General features: G+C 40.1%; 1 protein-coding gene across 2 annotated transcripts in view; it reads left to right on the top strand.

Annotated features, from left to right (window-relative positions):
• The first annotated feature begins 305 nt into the window (after window positions 1-305).
• SCIN (scinderin) overlaps window positions 306-27,295 on the top strand; it is a 54,179-nt gene continuing 27,189 nt past the window's right edge. Inside the window, exons 1-4 of one of the 2 annotated variants that reach the window (XM_026706339.2) lie at window positions 310-968; window positions 5,637-5,791; window positions 6,673-6,834; window positions 17,312-17,461. In XM_026706339.2, coding sequence (XP_026562124.1) covers window positions 767-968; window positions 5,637-5,791; window positions 6,673-6,834; window positions 17,312-17,461 — 669 coding nt within the window. In that variant the 5' untranslated portion in view covers window positions 310-766. Of the gene's footprint in view, window positions 969-5,636; window positions 5,792-6,672; window positions 6,835-17,311; window positions 17,462-27,295 lie in introns of both variants that reach the window. The other variant, XM_087916384.1, reaches the window with a different exon arrangement.

Genomic DNA, 27,295 nt, shown 5'->3' on the forward strand with positions numbered 1-27,295 from the left:
GGTGCGCTTATGCTGGATTCATACGACCAATTAAGCCCCACACCATCCCGTTTAGTTTAGAGAGGGGATTTGCAGAATTGTCTTGCAAATCCTCTTCCGCCCCCCACACTGTATTTCTCACACTCAGAAGTCCTAATGATATATATGTCAGGATAACCGGAGATTCTGATACGATTGCTTCATACGTTCAAAGAACGTCCTCCATAAAAAGGGTAAACATAAAAACGGGGGTATTGCTTGCTTTATTTTTATCGATTTGTTTGAAAAGGGCGTTGGCTGTATCTTTGCGCTATAAATGAACTTATGGAGAGAAAACCAGGCTGCTGGAAGGAAGGCAAGTTTCGCAGCCCTTTGGCCGCCTCGAGGTTTCCTGCTGGCTCTTCCTGAACGAACTCGCTGTTCCCTGAGACAAGTTGCCTTTCAGCCGATCGGAGGCGCGGTCAGTTGGGGTTCTCAATAGAGCGTCAAGGCAAGAGGCGTCTCCTCCCTCGCCAGCCCAGGTGCGCTTCCCAGCTTAGTGAGGCGTCGGTCTTCTGAGCCGGAGGGCTGGTAGTGAAAGAGAGTGAAAACAAGACCCGCCTATCGGAACCGCTCCCCTACCCGGGGCGCTGGAGGCCCGGGCAGACTAAAGTTTATAAAGCGGGGAGAGTTGCTTTGCTTTTCGCAGATGAAGCGCAGCAGTTGAGACGTGCGAGTGATTGACGTGAGGACTTTGGTTGGTCTACTTGGTTTGACCGCTCTGAGCAGCAGCTGAAGCAGCAGCGAGATGGCACCGCCGGAGCTTTATCACAAAGAATTTGCCCGGGCAGGCCAAAAGGTCGGGCTGCAGATCTGGCGGATAGAGAAGATGGAACTGGTGCCGGTGCCCGAACCTTTGTACGGCGATTTCTACGTCGGCGACGCCTACCTGGTGCTGCACACCTTCAAGAAGAGTAACACCACCTTTTACAATCTTCACTATTGGCTAGGTAGGATGCTGGGTCACTTGCTGGGATGGGGCAATTGATGGAGCGAAAAACAAAGCCTAGCCAAACCTATACTAAGACAAACTTAAATAAGCTTTTCTGAAGCTAGAGAGCTGCCAGAGGGAGGTGTTATTGTAGTCCAAGACAGTTTTGCAGTATGAGGAACATGCTTGAAACTGGTTAAACTGACTATCTTTGACGATTGAAGATGGTGTCAATTAGGAAGAACATATTTGCTGGAAAAGCAGTTATTGTTCCCAGTGGAGTTAGAGAAGAAAAATGAAATCTTTCAGCTTTTAGCTGAACAGAGCTCAAACTGAATTTAGCAGCCAGTTTAGGAATGCATGAATAAGTCTCTCTATAGAAAGTACTCGGGTCACAAATTATTTTTCCCTGTTGCTTCCCAGATGTTGTATGGCTGCAACATATTTCAAGTCTGCTACCCAACCTTACTCAGCTGATACAATTTAGTTACTGCTTCTCCTTGCAGTGTGTATAGCAAAGACTGTTTTATTTGGTGGCACAGACATGCATAGCAAAGCTGATTCTGGAGAACTAAAGTTACATTAAAAATGTTACAAAAAGAGGGAAGTCTTGTAGTGTAGTTCAGCCTTTCCCAGCTTAGAATTCTCCAGACGTGTTTCAACTATGGCTTTTATAATTCATAACAAAACTATTGACTGTGAGTTCTGGGAATGTGTAGCAACATGCCAAGTTGAGAAAGCTTGGACTAGATTGTAAATGCCTGGGATAGAAATACAAGTATTTTCTACTCTGCATAATTCATATGTACACTAATGGTTATTCTATTGATATATGAAATAATGTCTACAAATGTATAGTGATTTTCCCTTAATGCAGCTGGATTTCTGGATAAGCTACCTCGCATTGGCAAGATTTTACCCCTACTCAAGCAGCTGCATTTGCAACCAATTAGCTCATGATCAAATTCCAAATTTTGCTTTTTCCATGTAAATCCATAGTCAATTTGGGAGCAAGATATCTGATATCTATTCTGAGCAGTCCTGTTACATTAATAAAGATTTTCAGAGTGTCATCAGCTAAGTTACTTGTAGGACCTTATCTGTAATGAAACCTGCAATCATACTGTGATCTGGAATTTGTGAGGTTCCTACTTAAGGGAGATCAGTTAACAAGATAACTTATCTCTAAATTTAGTGACAAGTTGGCAAGAGAGCATATTTATAAATTGCACAGTACATCATAATTTACTTCATTTACATTATGGCTTCATTATGCAATTGAAGAAAATTTCATCATTTGCAGTTTATCTGATTTGCATACCGATGTTATTATTTAAATGTTATAACTGGTGCACATAATATGATTTCCATAATTATATTAAGGATATTATATTAATTACCTTAATTATATTAAGATAAACTGTAATGGCAATTTGCTCCAGTTAGTTGAATCAAACTCTAGAAAATGAAGGTTTCAAGGTGTTTAACATATTTCAGGCACCTTTTAAAGATTTATTTAATGTTGAATGAATGATTCAATGCTTTTTAATCTCACTTTTAAAATTTCTGCTGTTTTTATTGTTCTTGTCAAATTATTTCAGTAATAATATTCTACATTACTTTGGGATGCATTTATGTCAAATGTGTGAAATAAATAAATCTGGGTCTTTTGAAGAACAAATTCCAGATGGGTGAAGTCAATTCCATTGCTTATATACTGGAAGAAATCCAAAAAAGAATATCTTGTCAAAATAAAGGCATTATACTTTTGTAGTACCACCAGGAACTATCTGGTGGAGTAGATGTCACCTTCTATTTCTGAAACAGGATTTCTGTAGTGCTGGACAATTATGTATAGTGATAGCACTTAGACTCATATGCTGCTTCACAATGCTTGCTTTCCAGCCCTCTGGGTGAAGAAGTGATGTAAAGACAGAGAAAAAAAAATTACCAATTTCCCTGGATTCCCTATTTAAATCAGAACATGCAAAGAAACTAGAAAGCAGCTGAGAGTACCTAGGTAATCTGCATTTTTACTATGAGGTGTTGCTATTGTAAATACAGTACAGTAAAATGGTATGTAAGTATCCTCTGTAATTTATAGCTGAGATATTTAAGCAGCTTATGACCTAGTTTTTTTTTTCTGGCTCAGTTTTGTGTACTTTTTCATATATTCATAAGTGAAAGAAAAACTCTTCGGCCGCTTAACATGCTTCTTTTAAATATTCAGCTATAGTTACACTGTTATGCAATAAAAAATATGTTTCTTTATTCTTGATTTATCTAAAGAAATTAAACACAACTTTTTTTCAACATTCAATATCAGCATTTTCTGTAGCTGATGGGAAATTATTATATATGAAACTATTTTGCTGACGCTTCTGAGGTAGAGATGAAACATCTAGACATGCTTTGAATTGGCTGGATAATCTTGCATTCATCTGGGAGTGCAGGTTTCCTTAAAAAGTTGGTGTTCAATTCAGTGGATAGAATTCAATTTTATTTTTAAAGGAAAATAGTCTCTGAGAAAACAGAATTTGGACATTTACAGAAATAGTATCAACATAAAGCTAAATGCAGTCTTGTAATCCTAACTTGTACGTCAAGAGCAGTAATTTTCTACTAATAAATGATTTATCAACAAATTGTTATCCCATAAAATAGACATCAAATGGAAGGATATGCAAATCTGTTACCATTACAGCAAACCATAGATGATTTATTGTTAGTTTGAGCTATAGCTTTAAAGCAATATATCTATTCCAGTAGTCACTTCTTTTAGCAGTTTGTTGCGTAAGTTTGTACAGCAGCCTCACAAAATAAAACAATAAAAAATAATTATGTATTGATAATGTTGTGCCTAACCAAAGTGAGCAATAAGTAGCAACTTCACAAAAAACTAGTTTCTCATTGCAAACAGTAATTTTCCAATTCAGATAGAGCTCTTATGATATGGCATGATGGTGTGAGCTGTGTTTAATTTGTAGTCTGTTATGTTTATTCATTATACTGTTAACATACCAAATTAAGCAATTTTCCATTTCGTTCATTGAGAAAAGAAGACTGATTTCTATATATTTAGGAGAAAAGGAATTAGTTACATTATTTTGGTATGATGAATAGTTCAAATCTTTCTGAAAGAGTTTTATCTTTTTATAAATTATTAAAAGATAGCCAAAGATCATTACACTTTCCTGGAACATCCCATTTAGCTTGGGTGATGTCAAAAAGGAACGAGCAGTGAAAGTCATTGGGACAAAACCAAGCTTAGATTTATAAATAAAAGAAATCCATTGCATATGACTTCTTGATACTTCAACTTGGTTAAATGCTTTTTAAGTTCCCATTTAAAAAATGAACTGAGGATCAGCAAATTTCACTTTTTTAAAATTAACTTGAAAGATGACATTAGTGATGTCTTTGCTGTGAAGATAAACCTTCAGCCTTGTTTGGATATGCAGAACTAAAGCAATTTTTGGAAATGAGCATCCCCAACAGAGGTAATTTGCAAAACCAAAGGGAGAAAATACATAACTAAATAAGGTCTATACAAAACAAATGAAAATACACACATTTAATTATTTAATAAATAAATTGAAGAAGGAAGATATAAGGCGTTGGGAGTATAGGTAGTCCTCCTTATACTTATGATCAGTTGCTTAATAACTGTTCAAAGTTTCAATAGATTCCTCAAAAATTACTTATGACCTGATTTCAGCCTTACAATGGCCCACCCTCCCATAACTATGTGATTATTTTTAGCTGCTTGGCAACCAACTCACATGGGCATTTGCAGCATTAATTTTTTGCCTTTTTTGGCTCATATCCAAGCAAAAAGACCCATGATAAAATGGATTTGCTTAAAGACCACCATAAAAAAATGTTGAAAAAAATGGGTCTCATAAATGATGCCTCAACTTACAATTGTAATGATTTACAACTGTAATTCCAGCTCAATTTCAGTTGCAAGTCAAATATTACTTTTAAAGAATTGAGAATACATCTGTAACTGAGGAGAAAGCAAAAAATTAGTCACAGCTATGCTAGTGGGATAAATTTTTTAGGAAAAACAGTAATATAGCTAATAAAATACAGTATATTCATATTGGATTAAAATTGTTCTTCATTAGAGGATTTATCAAATGCTTCTGTTGCTTAGATTTTTAATAAGGAAAAATGCACACCTGACACTGAATTCATTGCCATATCATCAGAATGTTTTTCCTAATACTGTCTTACAACTAAAATTCATGTCTTGTAGGTCAGTATAAAATATTCTATATGATAGGAATGTTCTATATGATAGGCCTTCTGCTGCTTGAAGACTGGGCCTTTTTATCAGTTTTTCACTTTTTATCAGTTTTTCACTGATCTGAACTTTCTACAGCTCCTTAGCAGGATCTTCTACAGCTACTATTTCAGGATCACAATCAAACAAGTATTTTTTACACAAGAAGTTGCTTTGATGTCCCTGTCATTAGATGAGGTGATGATAATCACTGATTTCTTTTAAATAAAATTTGGAAAAATTTACAGAAGATGGATAATTGATTTCTAGTCAGGGTGATTATTCAGAATCTGCAGCATCCTTGACTATTTGGCTGATGGCCAGCTGTGTAATTTAATCATTCATAATTGCTCCTTCTCTGTTTCTCTAAATAGAACCAATGTTACACTTTCTTTGTAGGTAAAGAATGTACTCAGGATGAAAGCACTGCAGCAGCCATCTTTACGGTTCAGCTGGATGATTACCTTGGAGGTAAACCTGTGCAACACCGAGAAATCCAAGGCTATGAGTCCACACAATTTGTTGGATACTTCAAAGGAGGCATTAAGTATAAGGTATAGCAGGAAAATAAAAGGCTTTTTCAAGAATTGTTTACATTAAAATATCAATATAATATTAAATCTGAAATCAAAGGAGGTTGCAATCCTTCTATCCATTTTAAATAATTGGCATAATTACGACCAGGCCTCGTTAGCTAAAGAATTATGAACTCAGTGAGAGAATTCAGTTGATAAACTCTTAGATTAGTCTACCTCCCTCAGTGTACCAGGAAGTTGTTTCATGAACTATAGTTTCCTGGCTATCAAGAATGATTGTAAATAAAAATGAAAGGAGTTTTTTTTCTATAATTGTTACTGGTGTTTTTTTTTCAGAATTAAGAAAAAAAATAGAAAAAAAGAATAAGAAACAAAGTCATAAACATTGCTGTATTGTTCTCTAATTAATTTTTTGCAGTCCTTGGAAACCTAAATAACTGGACTGCAGAATTTCAGTGATGTCAACTGAAAATAATAGTGGTATTAGTCAAGTCTCATATGTCCTTAAAGTGTTAAGATAATATTTTAAAAGCCCCAAAACTAGGAAAAATGTGAGAAACTGATTCTAACATTCTCTGTTTGCATTGTATAGCCCTATTTATTATAGCTTGTTTTTGCCAAAAGTACCAAAAGATGTATATCTTTGATGTGATCTTCTTTTATCTCCATTTCTGCTGAAGTCAGTGTCTGAAACTGTTCTTAGATGAGCTATTACTGCTGATTACATCTGAAGGTGGGAGAACTAAAGTAATTAAGTTTTATGGTTTGCCTATATGTACTTGAAGCTCCAAGCATATATTGCATGCATGGTCTCCAAATTTAAGTTTTCTGGAAATGTGTTTTGTTATGATCTTGAATACTGCTAAAGCCTAGGTTTTTTGATGTGCTTGTTGTTACAGGCAGGTGGCATTGCTTCTGGCTTTAAGCATGTAATTACAAATGACTTAAGTGCTCAGAGACTCCTACATATCAAGGGTCGGAGAGTGGTTAGAGCTACAGAAGTTCCTCTTAGATGGCAGAGTTTCAACAAGGGAGACTGCTTCATTGTAGATCTTGGAAAGGTAAGTTGTCATAGATCTCAAGTTTCCAAAGCAAACAAGAGAAAGTCCTGCACATACCATCTCATGTTATAAGCTCAAACCAGAATGTCTTGTCTAGCCTTATTCTAATTTGAATGCTTTGCCAGATTTGTTGGTAATAATTTCCTCCACTACTAAAAATCTGAAAGCACCAGGATAGAAAAAGGTTTTCTAAAATGTATATGATTTAAGACTCAATATTAAGCATCAGAGGAGATTTGCTACTATTAATGTATAGTCATAGCTTGTACAAATTTTCTTTTTGCAGCAAATTCTGTTTCTTAGAAATGCTAAATTTGTCAAATGAAATCTATAGTTTATTTAAGTAATCTGTAACCTGTAAACTTAGTTTAAAAATAGGTGTATATGTACTATATATTTCTCTTTGTGTGCATGTTTTATTTTGTTCCATTGTTCATTGTAAAAAAAAAAACCATCCAAAATTATGCGTTCAGGAACACCATGTAACCTATACACATGTATTGAATAAACAGTTTAGCAAGAGGGAATCTTTGAGCAGGCTACAAAATGCACTTGCTTGGAAAACAAGTCTGCAATCACCCAAATGACTGTATTTCCCCCACTCTCAGGTAATTCAACAGTGAAGTCCATGGATATTCCTTTCCATGGAGCATTAGTCCTAGCAATGTTTTGGAGCAGTTCAGCCAGTTTGCCAGGAGGCCTCTTTGCAGAAGCACAGACAGGACAACTAACCATGTAGACATCTATGTCTTTTTTCAAAGAGGGCCATCAGAACTGCCATTTAACTAAGTGTAATGTTTTCACGAATGCAAAATGTCCTGCGACTTTCAAATTGTGAGCTTGTTGAAAAACGGTACCTCTAAGACTGACAGGAACATATAACTTTGCACCTACCCATGCAAGGCCATCATGAATAGTGCACCCATTTGAGTGGGCCAAAAACCAGCCTGTTTTCACTGCCCTTTTTATCTGTTCAGTTAAATCAGTAGGGATATCAACATTTGCTTTCTGCTGGGCTCTGGTGACCCTGGGGCAGCCAGTTGTTTGGAGGGGACAACCAGGTGGATCACTTCTGGCCGGGCACTATTACACTGGGGTAATCTCGATAAAGCGCATACCATAAAAGTTTTCCTCCAAGGAAGGTATCGCAAGGAAATATTAAAACAATTAAAACGTTGTGCCCAACAAATTTGCTTAGATAACAATTTTCAGGGGGACTTTAAAGCCTCTAAGTTTTTGTGATCCATCCACACCTCAAATGAGTGTTTTGCCCCTTCTAGGAAATGTCTTCTAGTTAGTAAGGCCCATTGAACCAAAAATGCTTCCTTCTCCCAAATTGCCCGTCTCCTTTCAGTTTCAGTTAGTTTCCTGGAGGTGTAGGCACAGGGCTGTAAGGCCCCAGTGGCATTGGCTTGTAGTAAAACCATCCCCACAGCAATGTCATGGCATTGGCCTGGACTAGCAGACATCCATATCGGGATGTTTAAGAACAGGTTCATCTGCAAACAACTATTTCAGTTTCTAAAAGGCTGCTTGGTACTCCGTGGTCAGCTAGGCTAGGCTTTGGTTTAACTTCTTTTGTGTTTACAAGATTAGTAATGGGTAACACAATTTTTGCAAAGGTGGGGATGAATTGTTGATAGAAATTAGCAAAATGTAGAAAGCTTTGCAACTGCTTTCTGGTGCATGGGGGCACCCATTCCATGACTGCTTGAATCTTCTCCGGGTCAATTTTTATTCCCTCATGTGATATGTGGTAACCCAAATAATCATTTTTTTTCTGGTGAAATTCATACTTTTATAATTTGGCATACAGTTCAGCAGATCTGAGTTTTTTCAGGACAGATCGCACCAACTTTATATGCTCCTCCATGTTCTCCACATAAAAAGAATATCATCCAAATTAGCCAAAAAAACCTTGTGAAGATATTCATGCAGCACCTCATTTATCAGTTGCATAAATATGGCAGGGGTTCCTTGTAATCCAAATGGGAGCACCTTAAACTAGAAACATCCCAAAAGGCAATTGAGTGTGGTTTTCCATTCATCTCCAACCTTAATTCGAACTCTATAGTTAGCTTCTCTCAAATCCAGCTTAGTGAAAATTTTCCTTTGGCTAGATGAGCTAGCATGTCCTTCATTAAGGGGCGTGGATAAACATTTTCTCTACACACTGTTTTCAGATTTTTATAGTTCATACAAAGAAAATAAAAGCCATCTTTTTTTTCACAGAACAACAGCCACTCGTGGCCTAGCGGGTTGGATAAAACTCTGTTTTAGGTTTTTATCAACAAAAGTTCGCTATTCCTCCAGCTCTCGTGGGGTCATCGAGTAGAGCTTTGGCTTAGGGAGTTTCACATCAGGGAGGATCTTTGTGCTGTAGTCTGTGGGGTGATGGGGTAGAAGCACATCTGAAGCCCTCTTGATGAATGCCTCCCTGAGGTCCCAATATTCCTTTGGGATTTTCTCCTCCTCAGCTATGTGTTCACTTGCCACTGATGTCAGCTCCCTTGTGATCTTGGCTATTACTGGGGGACTTCCTCTCCCCCTCTGCAGCTGGGTGGAATGGGTGTGTAACAGTCCCTTCCTCCAGTTCACATGAGGTTTCCATTTCCGGAGCCAGGGCAATCCACATAGGAGAGGATGCTTCATCCCAGGGGCCACAATAAAACACAAAGTCTCTCAGTGATCCCCCATCCACATTTCTACTGGCTTCATCAGAAGTGAGATGGGCCTCTCCCAGCTACTGATCCATCCAACTGGCAAAACGCTATGGGCACTTTCAATGTCCTTAATCTCAGCCCTAGTTTCTCCACCACCTGTGAACTAATTACGCACCTTGTACACCCAGAATCCAAAAGGGCTAACATCTTCCCTTGGGTGTCAGATGAAGGCACCCTTAACTCCAATGGGAGGGTCATGGGGCCCACCTGTTGACTTACCGGGGATCATCATTGGAGTCAGTTTTACTCTCCCCTGGGGTGGTTGGAGTTCCCAACTCCTGTTCTGGAGGACCAAACTCAACAAGTTCCATGCCTTCAGGGCCATTTTGTGATGTTTGGTTGGTGGCTTTTCAACTTTCTTTCCTCTGTCGGGTGTTGGTTTGAAACAAACTGTGAACCTGCATTTGGCAGCTGGCCTGCTTCTGGCAGCTCTAGGGCCTCTCCTCGGGGTAGAAAATGGAGGCTTGTTCCAGTTGTGGCCCCCATGGTGCCAGTTTCTGGCCAGGTCAATCTCCACATCAGCTGCCAACACATACCAGTGCTGAAGGTCTTGAGGGGCCCCTCAAGAGATACAGCTTTGGTAGACCTCCTCATTTATCCCATCTTTGTAAGATTCCAAAGCCTCTTGGGACCACCCATGCATGTGACAAGCCAACTCAGGAAACTCCTGGGTATATTTAGCCACTGACCTTCGTCCCTGGTTTATGGTTTTCATTCTGATCTTTGCCTTACATTCAGCAAGGGGGTCTATAAAACAGGCTCAGAGAGCTGTCATAAACATGTCATGTCATCATTGTGAAGGATGACCATCCATCAGCCACAGTCCCAGGGCCATGGTGACACACCTCACTTTGGCTATTTCTGAAACAAAACCCTCCCCATATTTCGGCATGTGATTCCAAACTTGGGCTAGGAAAAATCCCAGAGCTTTGGGATCCCCTCCATATTTTACTCCCAGAGGAGGAACCTTTGGAATTTGGTGCCTCCAAGTGGGGGGGGGGTCTATGGCAGCTACTTGAATTCCTACAGCTGGTGCTGGCCCTGGTTGAGCCGTAGGAATGACTTCTGGGTTTGCAGAGGCTTCTGCTCCCCTGGCTCCTCAGCCCCTTCATGCACAGACAAAACATACCTTTTCCAAGCCCTCTGACTTTCAAGAGTTTCGTGCAGGAGATCTTCTTTGTCATCTTCCTTACAGGCAGCCTTTCCATCCTGGCATCTGGCAGCAGTTACTCCTGGGGGAAACACCTCAGGAATCTCCATCTGTCCTATGCCTAATGACCATTTGGCTCGGAATGGCTTCTCCTCAATCTGCATCTCTGACAGCCACTCAGTTTCCTCCTGACCACTGAGGAGGGGTCGACCTAGCAACTCCCATGTCCTCCTGATTGCTGTCTTGGTTAGACATTCTTTGCTCAGCCCCCATGGTAGAATATATCTCTAGGTTTGCTGACAAAGCAGATCTTGCTTAAAGGTGCCTCCATTCAAAACCCAAGAAAAATGATTCCATGATTGTAGAGAAGAGGTACTTTTACTGAGTTTGAAATGATAGCAATGAAAGAAAAGCAAGATCTGAGGCAATAGATGTGAAAGTTACATATAGAAAGTTTTCCCAATCCCCTTTCCCCTAGGGACCCACAGTGAATAACCAATCCCCATTTCATATAGTGTCTTGTGGGATGCATCTTCAGGTGTTTTTACTCACCTGGAATACCAAGACCGTTGACCTTGACTGGGCATAAACAAATCCATGCAGCTGCACAGCAGCTATCTCCCTTTTGGTTCACACACATGCTGTCTTTTCTCAGCTCACTTCCCCATCCAAATGCCAATTTGTGTGTCCTCCCCCACTTACTCTGGCAGTTGACAGCAAGCAGGGGGGCTGACATGAAAGTAGGAAGTGCTGAAGAACTGAAACAATTCTATTCTCACAAGACATGAGTAAAATTTGGTATATCCTCCTTTTAGTTTCTTCCCGCTATAAGTGGTCAGAAGGTATGATTCATAGCTAGAGATTATCCTGGAATGTGGGCCATGTGTCATACACAGAATTATGAAAAATACCCTTGATGCAATTTTACTGCAAAACGAAACAGAAATTGCAGAAGCAAGATATTCAAAAGAAATGGGACGAGAATGAAATATAAATGCACCTGTCCACATTGTGGACATGAGTAAGCTTTTTAGATCACAAGTTAAATAAGAACCTGAAGTGTGAAGCACTGATAAAAAGGTAAATTAGATATTAGAATCCATTAATAGGAGCATAGAGTCCAGAGTATGGAAAGTAATTGTTCCACTCTATTCTATCCTGATTAGAGCCCATTTGTGGTAGTATTGTGTTTGGTTCTATGTACGACATTCATAAATTACTTTGACAAATCGGAGCAAGTTTCAGTGACAGTAACCAAGAAACTATGGAGTGTGGAAACCAAACTTTTGAGGAAATATTAAATGAATGCATATGTTTAATCAATGGTAGATGATTGAAGGAAGATATGAATCTTCAGATAAACAACTACACAAAGTTGTAAGTTCTTCTTCCCCAGGGTTCTTCAAATAGAAGCCAGATGGTCATCTCTCAACAATGCTGTAATGCATCCTGTTCTCTCCAAAGGGTTGGATGAGGTGTTGCCTAAAGTCATTCCAGCTTTATGGTTTTATGATTCATTTCATTTAGAAGATTGTGGTTATTTCTCTGGCAGGTAGACAAAGATAAGCATGGAAATGTAAAAATATGGTTTCTATAGTCACAAAATATTCTGCTAGTGGCAATAGGTAACATAGTTTTTGTTTAAAGACAGAAGTTTGTTATTCATTAGAAACAGCCTGAAGCCATAAGTGTGGAATTTAAATCTCGGATCAAGGCCAATTGCAAGGTGCAACAGCAATGCTATGACAAGGAAAGCCAGTTATGGAAAGTCTTGCTATTGGACCTTGCTTTTCTTCCCTTTTCTACCGGCTGTAGAAAAGAAGAATATCTTTGCTGCCTTCATTGTTCTTCTTTCTTTCTTTCTTTCTTTCTTTCTTTCTTTCTTTCTTTCTTTCTTTCTTTCTTTCTTCCTTCCTTCCTTCCTTCCTTCCTTCCTTCCTTCCTTCCTTCCTTCCTTCCTTTCTTTCTTTCTTTCTTTCTTGATGCTAACTGGCAAACAACACATATACCAATTTTCAAGGAACTACATGAATCCTATATAAAACGTTTTTGATCCAGTCTGCCATGGAAATAATGTCTCAGTTTGTTAACAGTGGAAAATCCCAGTCTGAACAGGATGTTTCTCCAGAGTTCTGTATCGGCAAAAGCAGAAGCTATTAATGGAAACTTTTAAACCAGTTCTTCTCATATAAGTGTAGCAATGAATTTTTTTACTTCTCGTGTTCTAAAAAACACTCCAGGACCTTGTCTTACCTTCTTTTACTTTAACTCTCTTTACTTTAACATAGGAAAATGGAAAGAACCAATATTGTCCTTCTTACTCCTTTATCGTTATTATGCTCTGTTTTCTTTTACAAAAAAGACTGCTAAAATGAAAAGAAAAATAAACATTTTGTATTTGTGTTTGCAATGTTGTGTTTACTGCACAGAAAGTTTTTCTAAATCTAGTTGTTTTATTTAGAAAGACCTATCTAATATTGTGCAGTAAATCTCAAGCATGTTTGTGTGTGTGTATGACACACAAATACACTGGACACAAGTTGCTGCTGAATTATAATTTTTAATCAAGTAAAGGCAGGAGCTATATAAATTTAAATCTATTTAACTTCAGCTAACATTGAATATTAATTGAATTAAATTATATGCCAAGCAATTATTCATGCAATATATATCTAGAACAAATATTGAATATTTTCTAAAACAAAATTTTGAAGTTAATTTTCTATGACATATGTGATATGTTATATCATTGAATATATTTGTAAATCCATATTGTAGCATGATTTTAATTTTTGTTCCTGTGTTGGGATCTATTATGTGCAGTAGAAATTGATGGAAATTCAAATACTCCGTGATATCAGAAATATAATTAGTTCTGTAACTTTTTCTTAGCAAATGTGTTGGTAAATGAGAACACACTATTTGCTTAACCGTTAGTATTATTCCTTGCTAAATAGCATCCAAATAGGCTAATAATAGTTCAAATCAGCAGTCGCCAACTGATGGGCCACAGTCCACTGGTGGTCAGTGAAAATTTTTTGGTGGGCCACAGAGAAATGTCCATTCCAAAGCAATTAATCCAGGATGCACTGCCCACATGGCCTGTCTACCCACTGGATCCTTTGGCCGAGTGCAAATCTGAAAAAAGCAGCGCAGCCCTTACCGGCCAGGATGAGGTGATGGTGCTGTTGCAGCAGAGGAGGATGGTGGCACAGGTGGGCTGAAGTGGTGATGGAGATGGCTGGAAGGTGCAGGAGCACCATGCTATTTGCATTTGCATGGCACTCCCGCACCTTTCAGCTTGCCTGTCCTGTCCTGGGCTCTTCCTCAATGGCTGAGGGCTGTAGGGATGGCCCAGGGCAGGAAAAGTATCGCTGCTGGTGGTGTGAGGGGGGCGGAGTGGGCAAGTCTGCATTCACCATCCAGTTCAGAGGTCCAGAATGGGGCAGAGTCAGAGGCATCAGTTTTCTCATCCCTCTCTGCTCTGCTCTGCTGCCCCCTCCCCATGGCCTCAACTATTGCTGCCCGGGGAAAGCAAAGGAAAAGCGAGCAGAAACATAGCTCTCACTGGGGTGAAAGAGTGGAGATCAAAGAAGAGAAGAAGCTGCTGCCTTTGAAAAGAGCCACTTTCTCTTGCCTGTGCCTTCCAATCTCTGATCTTTCACCCCAGCGAGAGCTATCTTTCTGCTCGCTTTCTTTTCCTGTGCCTTTTTCAGGCAGCGATGGATGGAGCTGGGGGGTGGGCAGCAGAAATGTCACGACTGCTCTCCCCCCTCAGCAAGCCAGGCCTGGAGGAACGGGTGAGCGCCAGAGAAATGTGTGTTGGAAATGCCAACACACATTTCCAGCCCGGTCTCCTCTGTCCTGGAGTAGGATTGAGTATGGGGGAAGGAAGCAGAGGGAAAGGTAGGAGGGAAGGGGAAGCCTGGCTGGCTTTCCTTTGGCCTGGGGGGGAAGACCAAATGCCCAGACCAAAAGAGCGCTGAGGAATATGGGCTCCTAATAACCAGCTTGTTTATGCAGGTGAGAGCTTTCCTGGGTTCGCCCCCTTCGGCCTCCACTTCACCCCCCTTCGGTCCCTCCAGGGAGGGACCCTTCTCTGCTTGGAAGTAGCGGGAGAAACCTGGAGCTTAGCCTGGGGGGGAGGAGTCTTCTTGAAGGCCAAAGTGGGGGGGGTATTGCCTGGTTATTAGTAGCTCCTCTTCCTCTCTGCTTTCAGCCCAGGCCTCTTTCCCTCTTCCAACTCCAAGCAGCCACACCTGGCAAAGGAGAGAGAGGTTTCCTCTGATTTGGGGAAGATATGAAATGACAGGAAATGGGGAGGGCTCTGCTTTCCTTCCATTTGAGGGAGAGCCAGTTCCTCCCCGTCCAGATCCTCCCAGCCTCCAGGCCAATTATGATTAAGCAGATTTAAAAGTATGAGTTTGGTGGTCTCTGAGGTCCAAAAGGTGGCAACCCTTGGTTCAAATTATACTACAGTATTTTTCCCATGCTCTATTTCTGGAAGCAAGAGGAAACTTTCTAGGGTGCTTTTAGGTCAGTGGATCAGCCATAACCTCAGAACTAGTAATTTTTGTAGCTGGGTGGCTGAATCATGCAGAATGAGTATGCACCATATTTTCTTTATATGCCTTTTATTGGAGGAGTAGGAGTTCTGAGTTTGCCTTTTAAAATCATTGTTGTAAATCTTTCTGATTCCAGGTAGGTGACCACTTAGTCAAGATGGGTATCTTAAAGAATTAATAGGATTGGATTTAATTAGTACTTAGAATGTGTTTGTCAGCAAAACCAGAATCAATTTCTGCTATGAGATAGCTTATATTAATTATCTGTGTATTTTTCATCTCATTTTTTTCATCAGCTAGATGTTAATAATTGGCAGAAATGATCCTTTGAGAATAAACTTTTGCCTAGAACCTGTGATTTATGTGTCTAGAATTTATAAACATAGAGAAAACATGTGCAACTCTGCTTCCTCTTATGAAAATAGAACTTGTCTTGTCTAAATATAGAAGATCCTTAAGGTTAACCTACTACAATGTAGCATCTCTATTCTGGAACTGCAGTTATTTAATTGGCCATAAAATATGTAAAGTATTATCTGGAAACATCAAGCTTGAAAAGACTGGCCTAGAACCTATCAGAAAGGAAAAGTTTCTGTAAATGTAATCCATATTAACATTAAATTAATATGAAATTGTTTTTTTTTTTTATAATTTTTTTTATTTTTTAATAACAAGATAAACATAAGCATACATAACAAGATAAACATAAACATACCACAAAAAACATAAAAATATCCTTCTTCATGAATTAACATACAATGCATCGATTGGTTTACCACTTTTTTTTGTGCATCCATTTCCTAGTCACTAGTATAATTATATTACATAATAGCTCATATTATCAATCAATAATTGTATAACCTAATATCATCACTAAAAAAAATTGTTTATAATTTTGTTAATTCATATTTTAACGAGATAACTATAGTTTACTTAATTTATTTTGCAATAAATCATAAGATCATACCAAATCTACCTTAATAATGTTTTAAAAAGATAATATCAAGAAAAAAAAATTTTTTTATGCTAAATCTGAATATTCTATCATTATGTTTTATTATCTAACCATTGATAAAAAAGATCCCAAACTTCATAAAATTGTTTATCTTCTTGTTCTCTGATTTCAAATGTCAATTTACTCATTTCAGCACAATCCAATATTTTCTTAATAGTTTCTTCTTCTGATGGAATTTTCTCACTCTTCCAGTTCTTAGCAAATACAATCCTAGCCGCTGTTAATATATTTACAATCAAATACTTCAAATTTCTATTATATATATCAGGTAAGATTCCCAATAAAAAAATCTCTGGTTTCAAATCTATATGTGTCTTTGTCATTTTTTCCAGCCATATGCGAATTTTAGTCCAATATTTTCTAGCGTCCTCACAAGTCCACCACATATGGTAGTATGAGCCAGGTATCTGATGACATTTCCAACATTTTTCAGATTTGTTCTTAAACATTCTTGCAATTCTTGTTGGGGGAAAATGTCACCTGTAAAACATCTTATACAAGTTTTCTTTATAAGCTGTTGACATTGTCATTTTATAATTTTGAGACCACAATTTTTCCCATTTCTCCAAATCAATCCCATACCCAAAATTCTTCCCCCAAACAATCATTGTTTCTTTAATTTGTTCCTCCTCTAATAAAATTTCCAACAAATAAGTGTATAATTTTTTAATCATTTTTTCATCAGTACCTGTCAAGATCCTGTCTAGATCAGTCAATTTATCATAAAATCCCTCCGCTTTAGAATCTATAAGATACCTTGAATGTATTTGCGCATATGAAAACCAATTCATCTTTATGCCTTGTTCTTCTAGTTTTTGCATTGTTTTAAGTTCACTCTTTTCATCCAATATTTCCCCATATCTAACTGTTTGTTCCTTCTCATATATTATAGGATAAGAAAAAGCTTCAATAGTTGATAACCAGACTGGGATTTTCAAATAACATTTTCTCTTAATTTTCTCCCAATTCAACCATAAAGACTCCCTTATATAATGCCTTCAAAATTGTGTTTGTTTTTTTGTAGCATATCTACCAGTGGTGTGGCTCTACCTGCAATAAATATGAGCGCTTGAAAGCTACTCAGGTTGCTGCAGGCATTCGAGACAATGAACGGAATGGGAGAGCACAGTTGATTGTTGTGGATGAAGGAAGTGAGCCCGGGGAGCTTCTAAAGGTATCATTTTAATTTGATTTAAAAATGTTTGTTAGTTGGATAGTTTATCTAGCCTGCCTCAGGCCATAGTTCCAGATCTCATGGATTTGTTTTTGTATATGTGAGAAGGTATAAGCATCTTGTGAAGGCTGGAAAAGAACTTTGGTTAAAACTCTCACCCTGTAGTCAGTATTGATTTATGTCAGACGTGTCAAACACACAGCTGGCGGGCCGGATCCAACCTGAGATAGGCCCAGAGTTGTCCCCATAGGGCCATCCCAGACATGGCAAGAGACCAGCTTTGCTGCAGCAGCCCAGGACCACCCTGGCCGCGCCTACTCAGTCAGTCACGATGACCAGGCCCACCCCAGCTGCTCAAGGGAAAACAAAATCCTGATACAGCCTGCAGTGGGATCAAATTTGAGAGCCCTGATTTATGTGGACCAGTAGTGAGCTGCAGGCTGAAGAAAGGAGAACAAACCACCAGAAAGGAATGAGTATTTAAAAAGTGACCTGATATAGCTTGAATGAGAAATGAATGAGCAAATTGAAATGAAACTATTCTATGAGACTTCAGAGAACAAACAATCTCAGTAATTGGACCAACTCGGTATAAAGTAGGATCAAGTGAATCAGGAAAGAAATGTTTTTATTCAAAATATGCATAGTAAATGTTTATATATTTATAACTATAAACAGATTTTATCTCATTCTACTTCAAGGAAATGTAGAGACGTGAAAAGGCTAAAATTCTTGAGTTCCTAGGAGAAGCAATTATATTTAATAAGAAACCATGTGGATATGATTTTGGGGCGAGCAGAGACAAGGTTTATTTGTTATAGTATATAAGAGACAACTTTATATGATGACAGTATAGAATTCTGCTGAAAGAATCAATTGTGGAAATCTTGGTGTAATAATGTTATCTTGCTCTTTAAGGAACAGTTTGCAACCTGGGAAAGAAACATTCAGAAATGTTACTTGAACCCACATGCTTCAGTATCACACCAACAGAGGCAGAAAAAAAAAGGCAAAATTTGAATTGATACAGTGATAAAAGTAGAGCTGTCTCTTTCCAGCTTGTTTCAAAGGAGTGTGGAAACAAGACAACTCAAGTTCTGTAGTTACTTGAGAAATAGTTATCAAGATGACAAGAGATTTGGTGTTAGTAAATTTATAAATTGATCAGAAAAACAAAAACTTGCGTGGAGGATGATTTCATAGGCCAGCTGTACTTTCCATATAATATAATACAATATAATACGCAATGATATAATGTAATATATGCACACACACATAATTGTTGCCTGTAGTTTCAAACTTTTTTAGGCTATGGAATCTATTATTTAAAAAAATCCCACAGTTCCTGATCAAGATGCAAAACTCTTATGATGGAAAATCGCCTATGATCAAGCAGACTTTTTTTTAACCTTTACTCTCTCACAGAACTCCTGGCTATTTATTATATTAAAATGGCAGAACTGAGTCAAAGGTAATGTATTCAATTTATTTTTATAACGTCCTTGAACGAATACAACATGTGATGATTATAATCTCCAAAGCACAGAATCTCTACAGAGAAGCCAACTAGAAAGTTATGAGGTTTTGTTCCTCTTACCCAGGATTTTAATAATCCTAGATAACTGCATGTTGAAAAGTATGGGGTAGATATATCTCATTAAATCTTGGAAATAAACATCTTTTAACTAAATATACTGCCTTTTCTTCCCCCTTTCCTGCTGGCATTATTTCAAAGTGAAAAATAACTTCCTTATATCTTTCACAGAGTCATAAAAGTTAAACAGCACATTCTCTTTTCAACTTTCAGATAAGATGATAAATGATCCATGCAGGGTGACTTGATATTTAAGAGGCACATGTCAAACCTGCAGAGAGAGAGGGAGAAGGAGGAAGGGACGGAGAGTGGGGGAGGGAGAGAAAGAAGGGATAGTGATGTAAAAAAGCACCAGATGGGATGAAGTACCTTGCATTCTCATTTCTGCCCATTAAGTAATGAATTTGAAGTTCTATGATTTGATTAGAGCTCTAACCCCATTTTTTGGAAGCGTGTAATACACCCCAAATATATCATGCTGCCATGCAAACTTTTAGAGAATAGTCAAATAGTGGATGAACGTAGTTACAGTATTACAAACAATTAGCAACTGCAGATTTTTGCTTTTGTATTTTCAGTGGGTATTTACCCTGAAGACCACTGCTCCATTTACCAAAGTAGTAGGCCATATTTATGAAGTGTGCAATAGCCATTTAAAGACTGGGAGTGGCAAGTGGGCAGTGTTTTATTGTACCAGCTTGGATTAGATTTATTATTTAGACCAGCATTCCCCAACCTTTCTTTGCAGACCGGTAGGGGGTGGGAGAAGGGATGGTTCATGTGAGCAGTGGGCAAACAGGTGTGCACACAGCTCCATTTGTATGAGCGGCAGGCACACAAATGTGCCACTTACACAAATGGAGCTGTGCTCACACTGTCATGCAAATGGACCTGTGTGTATGTATCTGCTTGCTCACATGCAAGTGGAGCTCTGTGCGCGCATGCACTCACCCACTCCTTCTGCGGCCCAGTTCTGAAAGGCCTATGGCTTGGTAATGGAACATGGCTCATGGGTTGGGCACCCCTAATTTAGACAACATGGACCTGAATCTGAAATAACATTATTTGACCTTTCAGTGATAAAAGCAGAGGTGGTATTCAGCAAGTTCCGACCGGTTCTGGAGAACCAGGTAACAGAAATTTGAATAGTTCAGAGAACTGGCAAATACCACCTCTGACTGGTCGGTTGGGTCTTCTTTTATTGCCCTGGGAGCTGGAAAGCAGGTTAGTGGGATGGGGATGAAATGGGATTTTGCAGTAACCTTCCCCCAGGAGTGGGGAGGAAATGGGGATTTTTCTTCCCCTGGAGTGAGGTGGGAATGGAGATTTTACAGTATCCTTTGCCTGCCGCATCCACCAAGCCACGCCCACAGAACCAGTAGTAAAAAATTTAGAATCCCACCACTGGATAAAAGTACAGAATCTACATTACTATGTTATAAAACGAAGATGGAGCGAGCAATGACTCATTCTTCTATAATGAGAAGTATTTGCACGCAAAAGTACCCATAAAGTTTCTGCAATATTTATACATAAAACTGATTTTATTTATTTTGTTTCTATGTAAGCAGAGCTACAGTATTAGTTTTTGTACATAGATAGAATTCTTTTACTTTTTTCTTCTTTACAAGTAGCAATTAAATCATAATTTCTTTAATCAAACTGCAGTTCTTTTTTGCAGTCCCAAATGGGAAGCAGCTCTTTTACAAGTGGCCACATTTCTAAACTTTAATTTGAAAAAGATTTAAAATGGTTTACTCTGGTTTCATTATTCAGAGTATACCTATAACAATATTTTCTATTCAGGAATTTTACATGGCAGAGTTTTAAAATGTTCCTTCAGTGATTATAATATTAATGTATGTATGTATGTATGTATGTATGTATGTATGGTTTTCAGCTTTGTTCGGGTATTTTCCCATGTCATTATAGTTGTGCTTTTAATGTTGTAGCAATGTTTCGGCAGAATCTCATCTGCCATCATCAGGCTTGTGTATTGGGTTCATCTGTATGTCAGGCTTTTGCAGCCGTTTCTGTTTTAAATTTGGTGCTAGCCTCATGCTATTCTAACAAAGCACAAGGCTAGCACCAAATTTAAAACAGAAACATCTCAGACGAACCCAATACACAAGCCTGATGATGGCAGATGAGATTCTGCCAAAACGTTGCTACAACTTTAAAAGCACAGCTATAATGACGTGGGAAAATACCTGAACAAAGCTGAATACCATACATGTAAGTACCCACAAAAACTTAAGAAAACACACACACACAAACAAATATATTTTTCTCATAAAATCCAAGGTATGAAAAAAGTGTTTTTTCTTCTGATACAGCAAAGCAATTTTTTTAAATGAAGCTTTTATTTATTTATTAATCAATTAATTTATTCATTCATTTATCAATAGACTTAATTGATTAAGGTCCATAGGACTATAACTAACAAACTGAAAATATAATTCTTTTAATAATACAAAATTCACTGGCCAGTCTGTCCTACTTCATGATTACACAGTGATTGGCACATTGGGAATATTGATTTTTATTTGGTTAACTTGAGTGCTTTCAACATGAGGACAATTGAAGTAATCTATACCAAATGTTTTTCTTTATTTCTTTTTCACATCTGTAATGGCATTCTGCTCACTCATTTTTGAAAAACAAACTTTAAAAAAATGTTTGAACAAGACCAGGATGGAGTAACTATTGGGTCTCATTGCTTGAACTAAAAAAAAGCTTAATTCAAATATAATCTTAAGTGTCATTTAAGAGCCTTATATTTAGTTGGCAAATTTCCACTGTATCACTGCCTTTAGAATAATTGATTCAGGGCTTAATCAGCCATGCTTTGTAGAGATATATGGATAGGGTCTCCCATAATTTATTCCCCTATCAGATATATTATTGTTCTGAGTGAAAATTAATAGTTAACTGTAAAAGACTTAAAACAAAATCTTTAATAGTCCTCTACTGGAACTTAAACACAAACGATGGGCTATTATGATCAGAAATCTATACCTTTGCACTCACAAATGGTCTAGCACAGTGGTTCCCAAAGTGGGCGGTACTTCCCCCTGGGGGGCGGTGGGATGCTGCAGGGGAGCGCTAAGAGGCAAGGGGGCCAGCTAAGAGGCAGCAGGGGGGCGTTCGAGGCTCTGCAGGGTCACCCCATTGACCGTTGCACTGATCAGGAGCCAGCACCTCGAATGCAGCAACTCCGATGCACCTCATTGTAATGGGGTCCAGGAGGAGGAGGAGGGGATGGAGTGAAGTGCAGTAAATTTGAGTGTGCTGCATGGGTGCTGCAAGAGCAGCAAACAGTCATGGAGCCGGCTGTGATGGGACCTGGAGGGTGCGCATGAGAGGAGAAGGAGGGGAGAGGGAGGATGGAAGCCTCCGCCTCGGCTTGCGCTCATTCCTCAGCCAACCTGGATTTCCAAAAACTCACCAAGAAGAAAGAAAAGAAGCTTCTCACACTCTTGAAAAAGCCCTGCATGCTCTACTCTTCACTATCCTTTTTTCTTCCTTCCTTTTGGAAATCCGGGCTAGCTGAGGAACAAGCGGAAGCCGTGGTGGAGGCTTCCCTCCTCCCACTCCCCCTCCTCTCGTTCTTCAGCCAGTCCAGATTTCCAAAAGGAAGAAAGAAAAGGGGACAGTGAAGAGCCCAAGGAGAGCACGCAGGGCTTTCCAAGAGAGAGAGAAGAGACACAGACAGGGAGCGAGAGAGAGCGAGATACACACACACACACACACACACACACAGAGATACAAATGGAGAGGGAGAGATTCAACTCAATTCAGCTCTGTCTGCTCCCCTCTCTCTGTCTTTGCCCAGTTTTGCAAGGATTCAGCAGCGATCTAAGGCAGCAACGTCGTAGCACTGTGAGGTAACAGCCTGACTGTCACTCCTTTTGGAATGCAAGGTTTCCAGAGACAGAAAGAACGTGGCCAAATTTCCTTACAGTTATTTCCTGGGTATGGGAATAGGGAAGGCGGGTGGGGAGTGGGGGAGAAAGAGGCATAGAGAGAGAGAAAGAGAGAAAGTTAGAGGAGGGAGGGAGAAGGAGAGGGAGAGAGAAAGAAAGAAAGAGATGAGAAGGAGGAAAGGAGGGAGATAGAGGGAGAAAGAGATGGGAGAGGGATGGAGGAGAGAGAGAGGGAGCAACTTGTTCCCCATAGAAAACACAGAAAACCATAAAACCTGGGGGGGGGTGTTCATGTGACTCAGTGGAAGTGACATTGAATTGCCACGCCCACCCATGTCTCGGGGCTCCCGGTGTTTTGTTTTCTGTGGGAAACAGGTCCAAATGGCTCTTTGAGTGTTTAAGGTTGCAGACCTCTGACCTAGGAGGAGGCAGAGGAAGGGGGGCTTTGACCACATGCCCAGTATCCAGGATCCTGCTCAGCCAAGCCTGCCCCTCCTTGTAGTTGCCTTGCCTGACAGCAAGTTCACAGGGTGCCCCCCCCTCCGGCCACTCACGTTGTAGAGGGCAGTGCTGTTCCCTCCTTCCTGGAGCAGGGCAGGGTTGAGGAAGCCCAGGGCAGGCAGCTTTGCTTTACTTTCCCAAAGTGCCACCGCTGTCACGTTCTGTCTGTCTGTCTGTCCATCCATCCATCCAAAAGGTCTGTCTGCCTGCCTGCCTTCCTGCCTACCTGCCTGTTTTTCTGTCTACCTACCTTATCTATCTATCTATCTATCCATCCATCCATCCATCCATCCATCTATATCTACCTACCTACCCATCCATCCATCCATCCATCCATCCATCCAAAAGGTCTGTCTGTCTTCCTGCCTGCTAGCCTACCTGCCTATCTATCTACCAATATATCTATCTACCTACTTACCTATCTATCTACCTACCTACCTGTCTCTCTCTGTCTCTCTATCCATCCATCCATCCATTCATGTTCAAAGCGCCGGCCCCTCAGGCACATTGGGAAAGTAGGGCAAAGCCAGTCTGGGAGGGAGGGAGTGGGAGAGAGAAAGAGAGAGACCTGATGCATCAGATTGAATGAGGCCTAGACTGAGGCCCTTTTCCACATTGAAACATCTTTGCCAGCACATTGAAACATCTTTGGCTTCTATTAAACGTTTTGTGGACAAAACATGGTCAAGACTATCAGGAAGCTAGTCATTTTGTTGAGACTTTAAACAGGATCCATTGGATCAGATCTCCACCCTAAAAAATTACTTTCCCCCAATGTTTTAAAGTGCCAATTCTGAAGAAGGCAAAACCAAAATGTACTGGTAAATTACAAGGAGGACACACACGCACACACACTCCCTTCTAATCCTGCTGGAGCAGGTGATTGGACTAGAATAGATACTTCATTATCTTTCTCCTCCCTCCCTCCCTCCTTCTTTATTTCTTTTTCTTTCTGTCCCTTCCTTCCATCCCCCACTCTTTCTTCATCTGTCCCTTTTTCTTTCTTTCCCTTTTTTGTTCTTTTCTTCCTTCTCTCTTTCTCTCTCTCTTTTCTCTCTCTCTTTTTCCCTCTCTCAGGCTCACCCCATTGACTTGGTGCACTGCTTCACTCGGACTTGCTTGGGCAGGTCCCTCCAGTGCAGCGGGCTCAATGGGGTGGACCTGCGGAGCTGGCACCTAAAATGCGGCAGTGGTGGCACGTTTGAAAAGTTGAGCAAAGCCAGAGGTCGGTAATTTTTGCTGCAAAGAATCACAAAAGCTTCTGGGTTGTGCACAAGAAGGGACACAAATGTCAATGCAATTCAGCAACATAAAATAAAGAAATACAAATAATACAAATCAACAAGAATCAGCAAAGTATCTCTGATTAGATTTTATTCACTACTAGAATCTAGTCAGAGATGCCTTGCCGATTCTAGTCCAATGACCTTCTCCAGCAGTGTTAGAAGGGAGTGTGTGTGTGTGTGTATGTATGTGTGCATGGCTGTCAAAATTCCAAAAACAGATCAAGTAGCTCTGGGGAAGCCAGTCATAAATTAGAACACTTGCTAAACAACCGGCCATTAAGTGAGGACCACTTGCATTTGGTTTGCCAGTCACCTGGGCACGCCTACCCAGTCACATGACCACCAAACCACACTTATCCGGTCATGTGACCAGCAAGCCATGCCCACCCAGTCACGTGACCAGGAAGCCACGCCCTCAAATTAGGCCATGCCCACAGAATTTAAATCCCACCCCTGGGTGGGGGGCACCTAGGATGAGTTTCTAGCACAAAGGGGGCGGTGGACTGAAAAAGTTTGGGAACCACTGGTCTAGCACAATTAACCATGGGCCCATGGCTGTACCCCCTTCACTGCCCCCCCAATGCAACTGACCCATTGTGGGTGTTTATCCTCAGCTGGATCTCCATTTGTATTTTTCTTCCCCCATTAGTCACCTGCCACTAGTTTTCTACCCCCTCATCCCAGGCGATAAACAGAAGGACACTTGTATATGGGACAAATAGCCACACATCTGGGTTCTGGGCTCCACTCCCCAGCTTCTGCTTCCACCACCTGTTGTAGCCTATCTGACCCTGCTCTGCATCCAGCTTCCCTTGGATGCTCTGGTGTTGTGAGGAAGAGGAGGATTCAGAGTGGGATGAGGCAGGAACAACAGGTGACAGCTGCTGCTGCTTCCTGAAAGGAATTTATGATTCACGATGGTTGAAGGGGCGATTCCAGTACTTTGTGGGGAGACTGGAAAATGAAACGGAGATTCGTTCTTGGCAGGATATGTCCAAGGTACATGCCCCAGACCTTATTCAAATGTATCATGCACAATTCCCTTCAAAACCACATCCTGATTGTCAGACTCGGGGGAAGGGTCCTGCAGTGAGAGATAGTGTTGTGACTGGAAGGAGAAGGTCCTCCCATCATGTGGACTGCCTTGACATCCATCAACCTGGCACAGGCAATCTTGAGAGGGCAAGGTGGTTGGCTTCCAGCCAGCTAGCTTCAAGTTTTGAGAACCTGGCCTTGCTTATCGAACTAGAGCCCAATTTGTTGAACTGATGGGACTTGGGGACCCTCCACCAATGCTTGGGACAGATGTTTTCCAGGGTCAGGAGATGATTAATCACCAAGGGCATTTGTAAGTGTAGCTTGTCCATGCCCCTCTGGGTCACCTGCAGCACTAAATCATGTCCCTGAGATTTAGATGGATAGAATGGAGCAGGGAAGCAAATGGGGAGGGTTCTCTAATAGGGTCTCAAAGCTTGAAGCTTACTGGCCCAGGAGCCAACCACCCTGTCTTGTCAAGATTGCCTGCACCAGCTTGGTGGAGCTCGAGTTGCCCACATGGGAAAGGCTGGTTGGGGGCAGGAGCTTCCCTTTCCCAGCTTTTCAGAAGGTGGCATAGGCTACTGCCCATTGCATCCTGCCTGGCCCCAGTGTACAGCTAGCTCTTCTTCCAAATGCCACAGTGTCCAGAGAAGCTGGGTACAGAGCAGGGCCAGGCAGGACACAACAGGCGGCAGGAATGGTGGCAGAAGCTGCAGGGTTGAGCCCAGTGCCTGGATGCATAGGTATGCATCCCCTGCAGCTTCTTGGCTGGAGACAAGTGTCCCTCTCTGAATCACGTGGGACAAGGGGAGGGGGGGACATTGGAAAAGGTCCAGCCAAGAATAAATGCCTGCAATTAGTCAGCTGCAAGGAAGGGCCTGTGGGGAAGTGGGTGCAGCCATATGCCTCTGGTTAATTGTCCCATTCCATCCCTGAGAGTTATCCAATGACATTGTGATATTAAATGTGTGTTGGACTTTCTTTAAGAAGCTGAGACATTCTTGAATAAAGTGACTGAACAACTTTCTTAAGAAATTACATTTTGTCAATTCTGTACACCTAAATTATAGTATACCCAACCCACTCATCTGTTCTGTATGATTGTGTCCTTTGCACCTTAACTACTTATAAGTTCAAAGGCGTTTGAACAGTTATAAATTACATTAAATTACCTCAAGACAGAGTTGATATTTGTTAGTAAGTATCTGAACTAGAAACTCAGTTCTCGATAAATTTAGGTGGATCATGACATTCTCATGGAGCACCCTTAGTCTACTTGGGACAATAATTATAATCCTTCTTTACATAAAGAAGCCATTATGACATGTTTTGGAAACTGCTACTTGTTAAAAAGGGCAGGTGGAAAAAATATTTTAAAATCCTTGAATTGTCAGCCTTTAAGCAGTTTTAAAATATAGGCTCTTTTTAAATTCTTTAAACTTTAAAATAAAACCCAGATGCATTAGAACAAAGTTTAAAACTGCTTAGA

Source organism: Pseudonaja textilis, chromosome Z, assembly GCF_049901715.1.
Source record: "Pseudonaja textilis isolate UNSWEBS1 chromosome Z, rPseTex1.2, whole genome shotgun sequence".
Taxonomy (NCBI): Eukaryota; Metazoa; Chordata; class Lepidosauria; order Squamata; family Elapidae; genus Pseudonaja; species Pseudonaja textilis.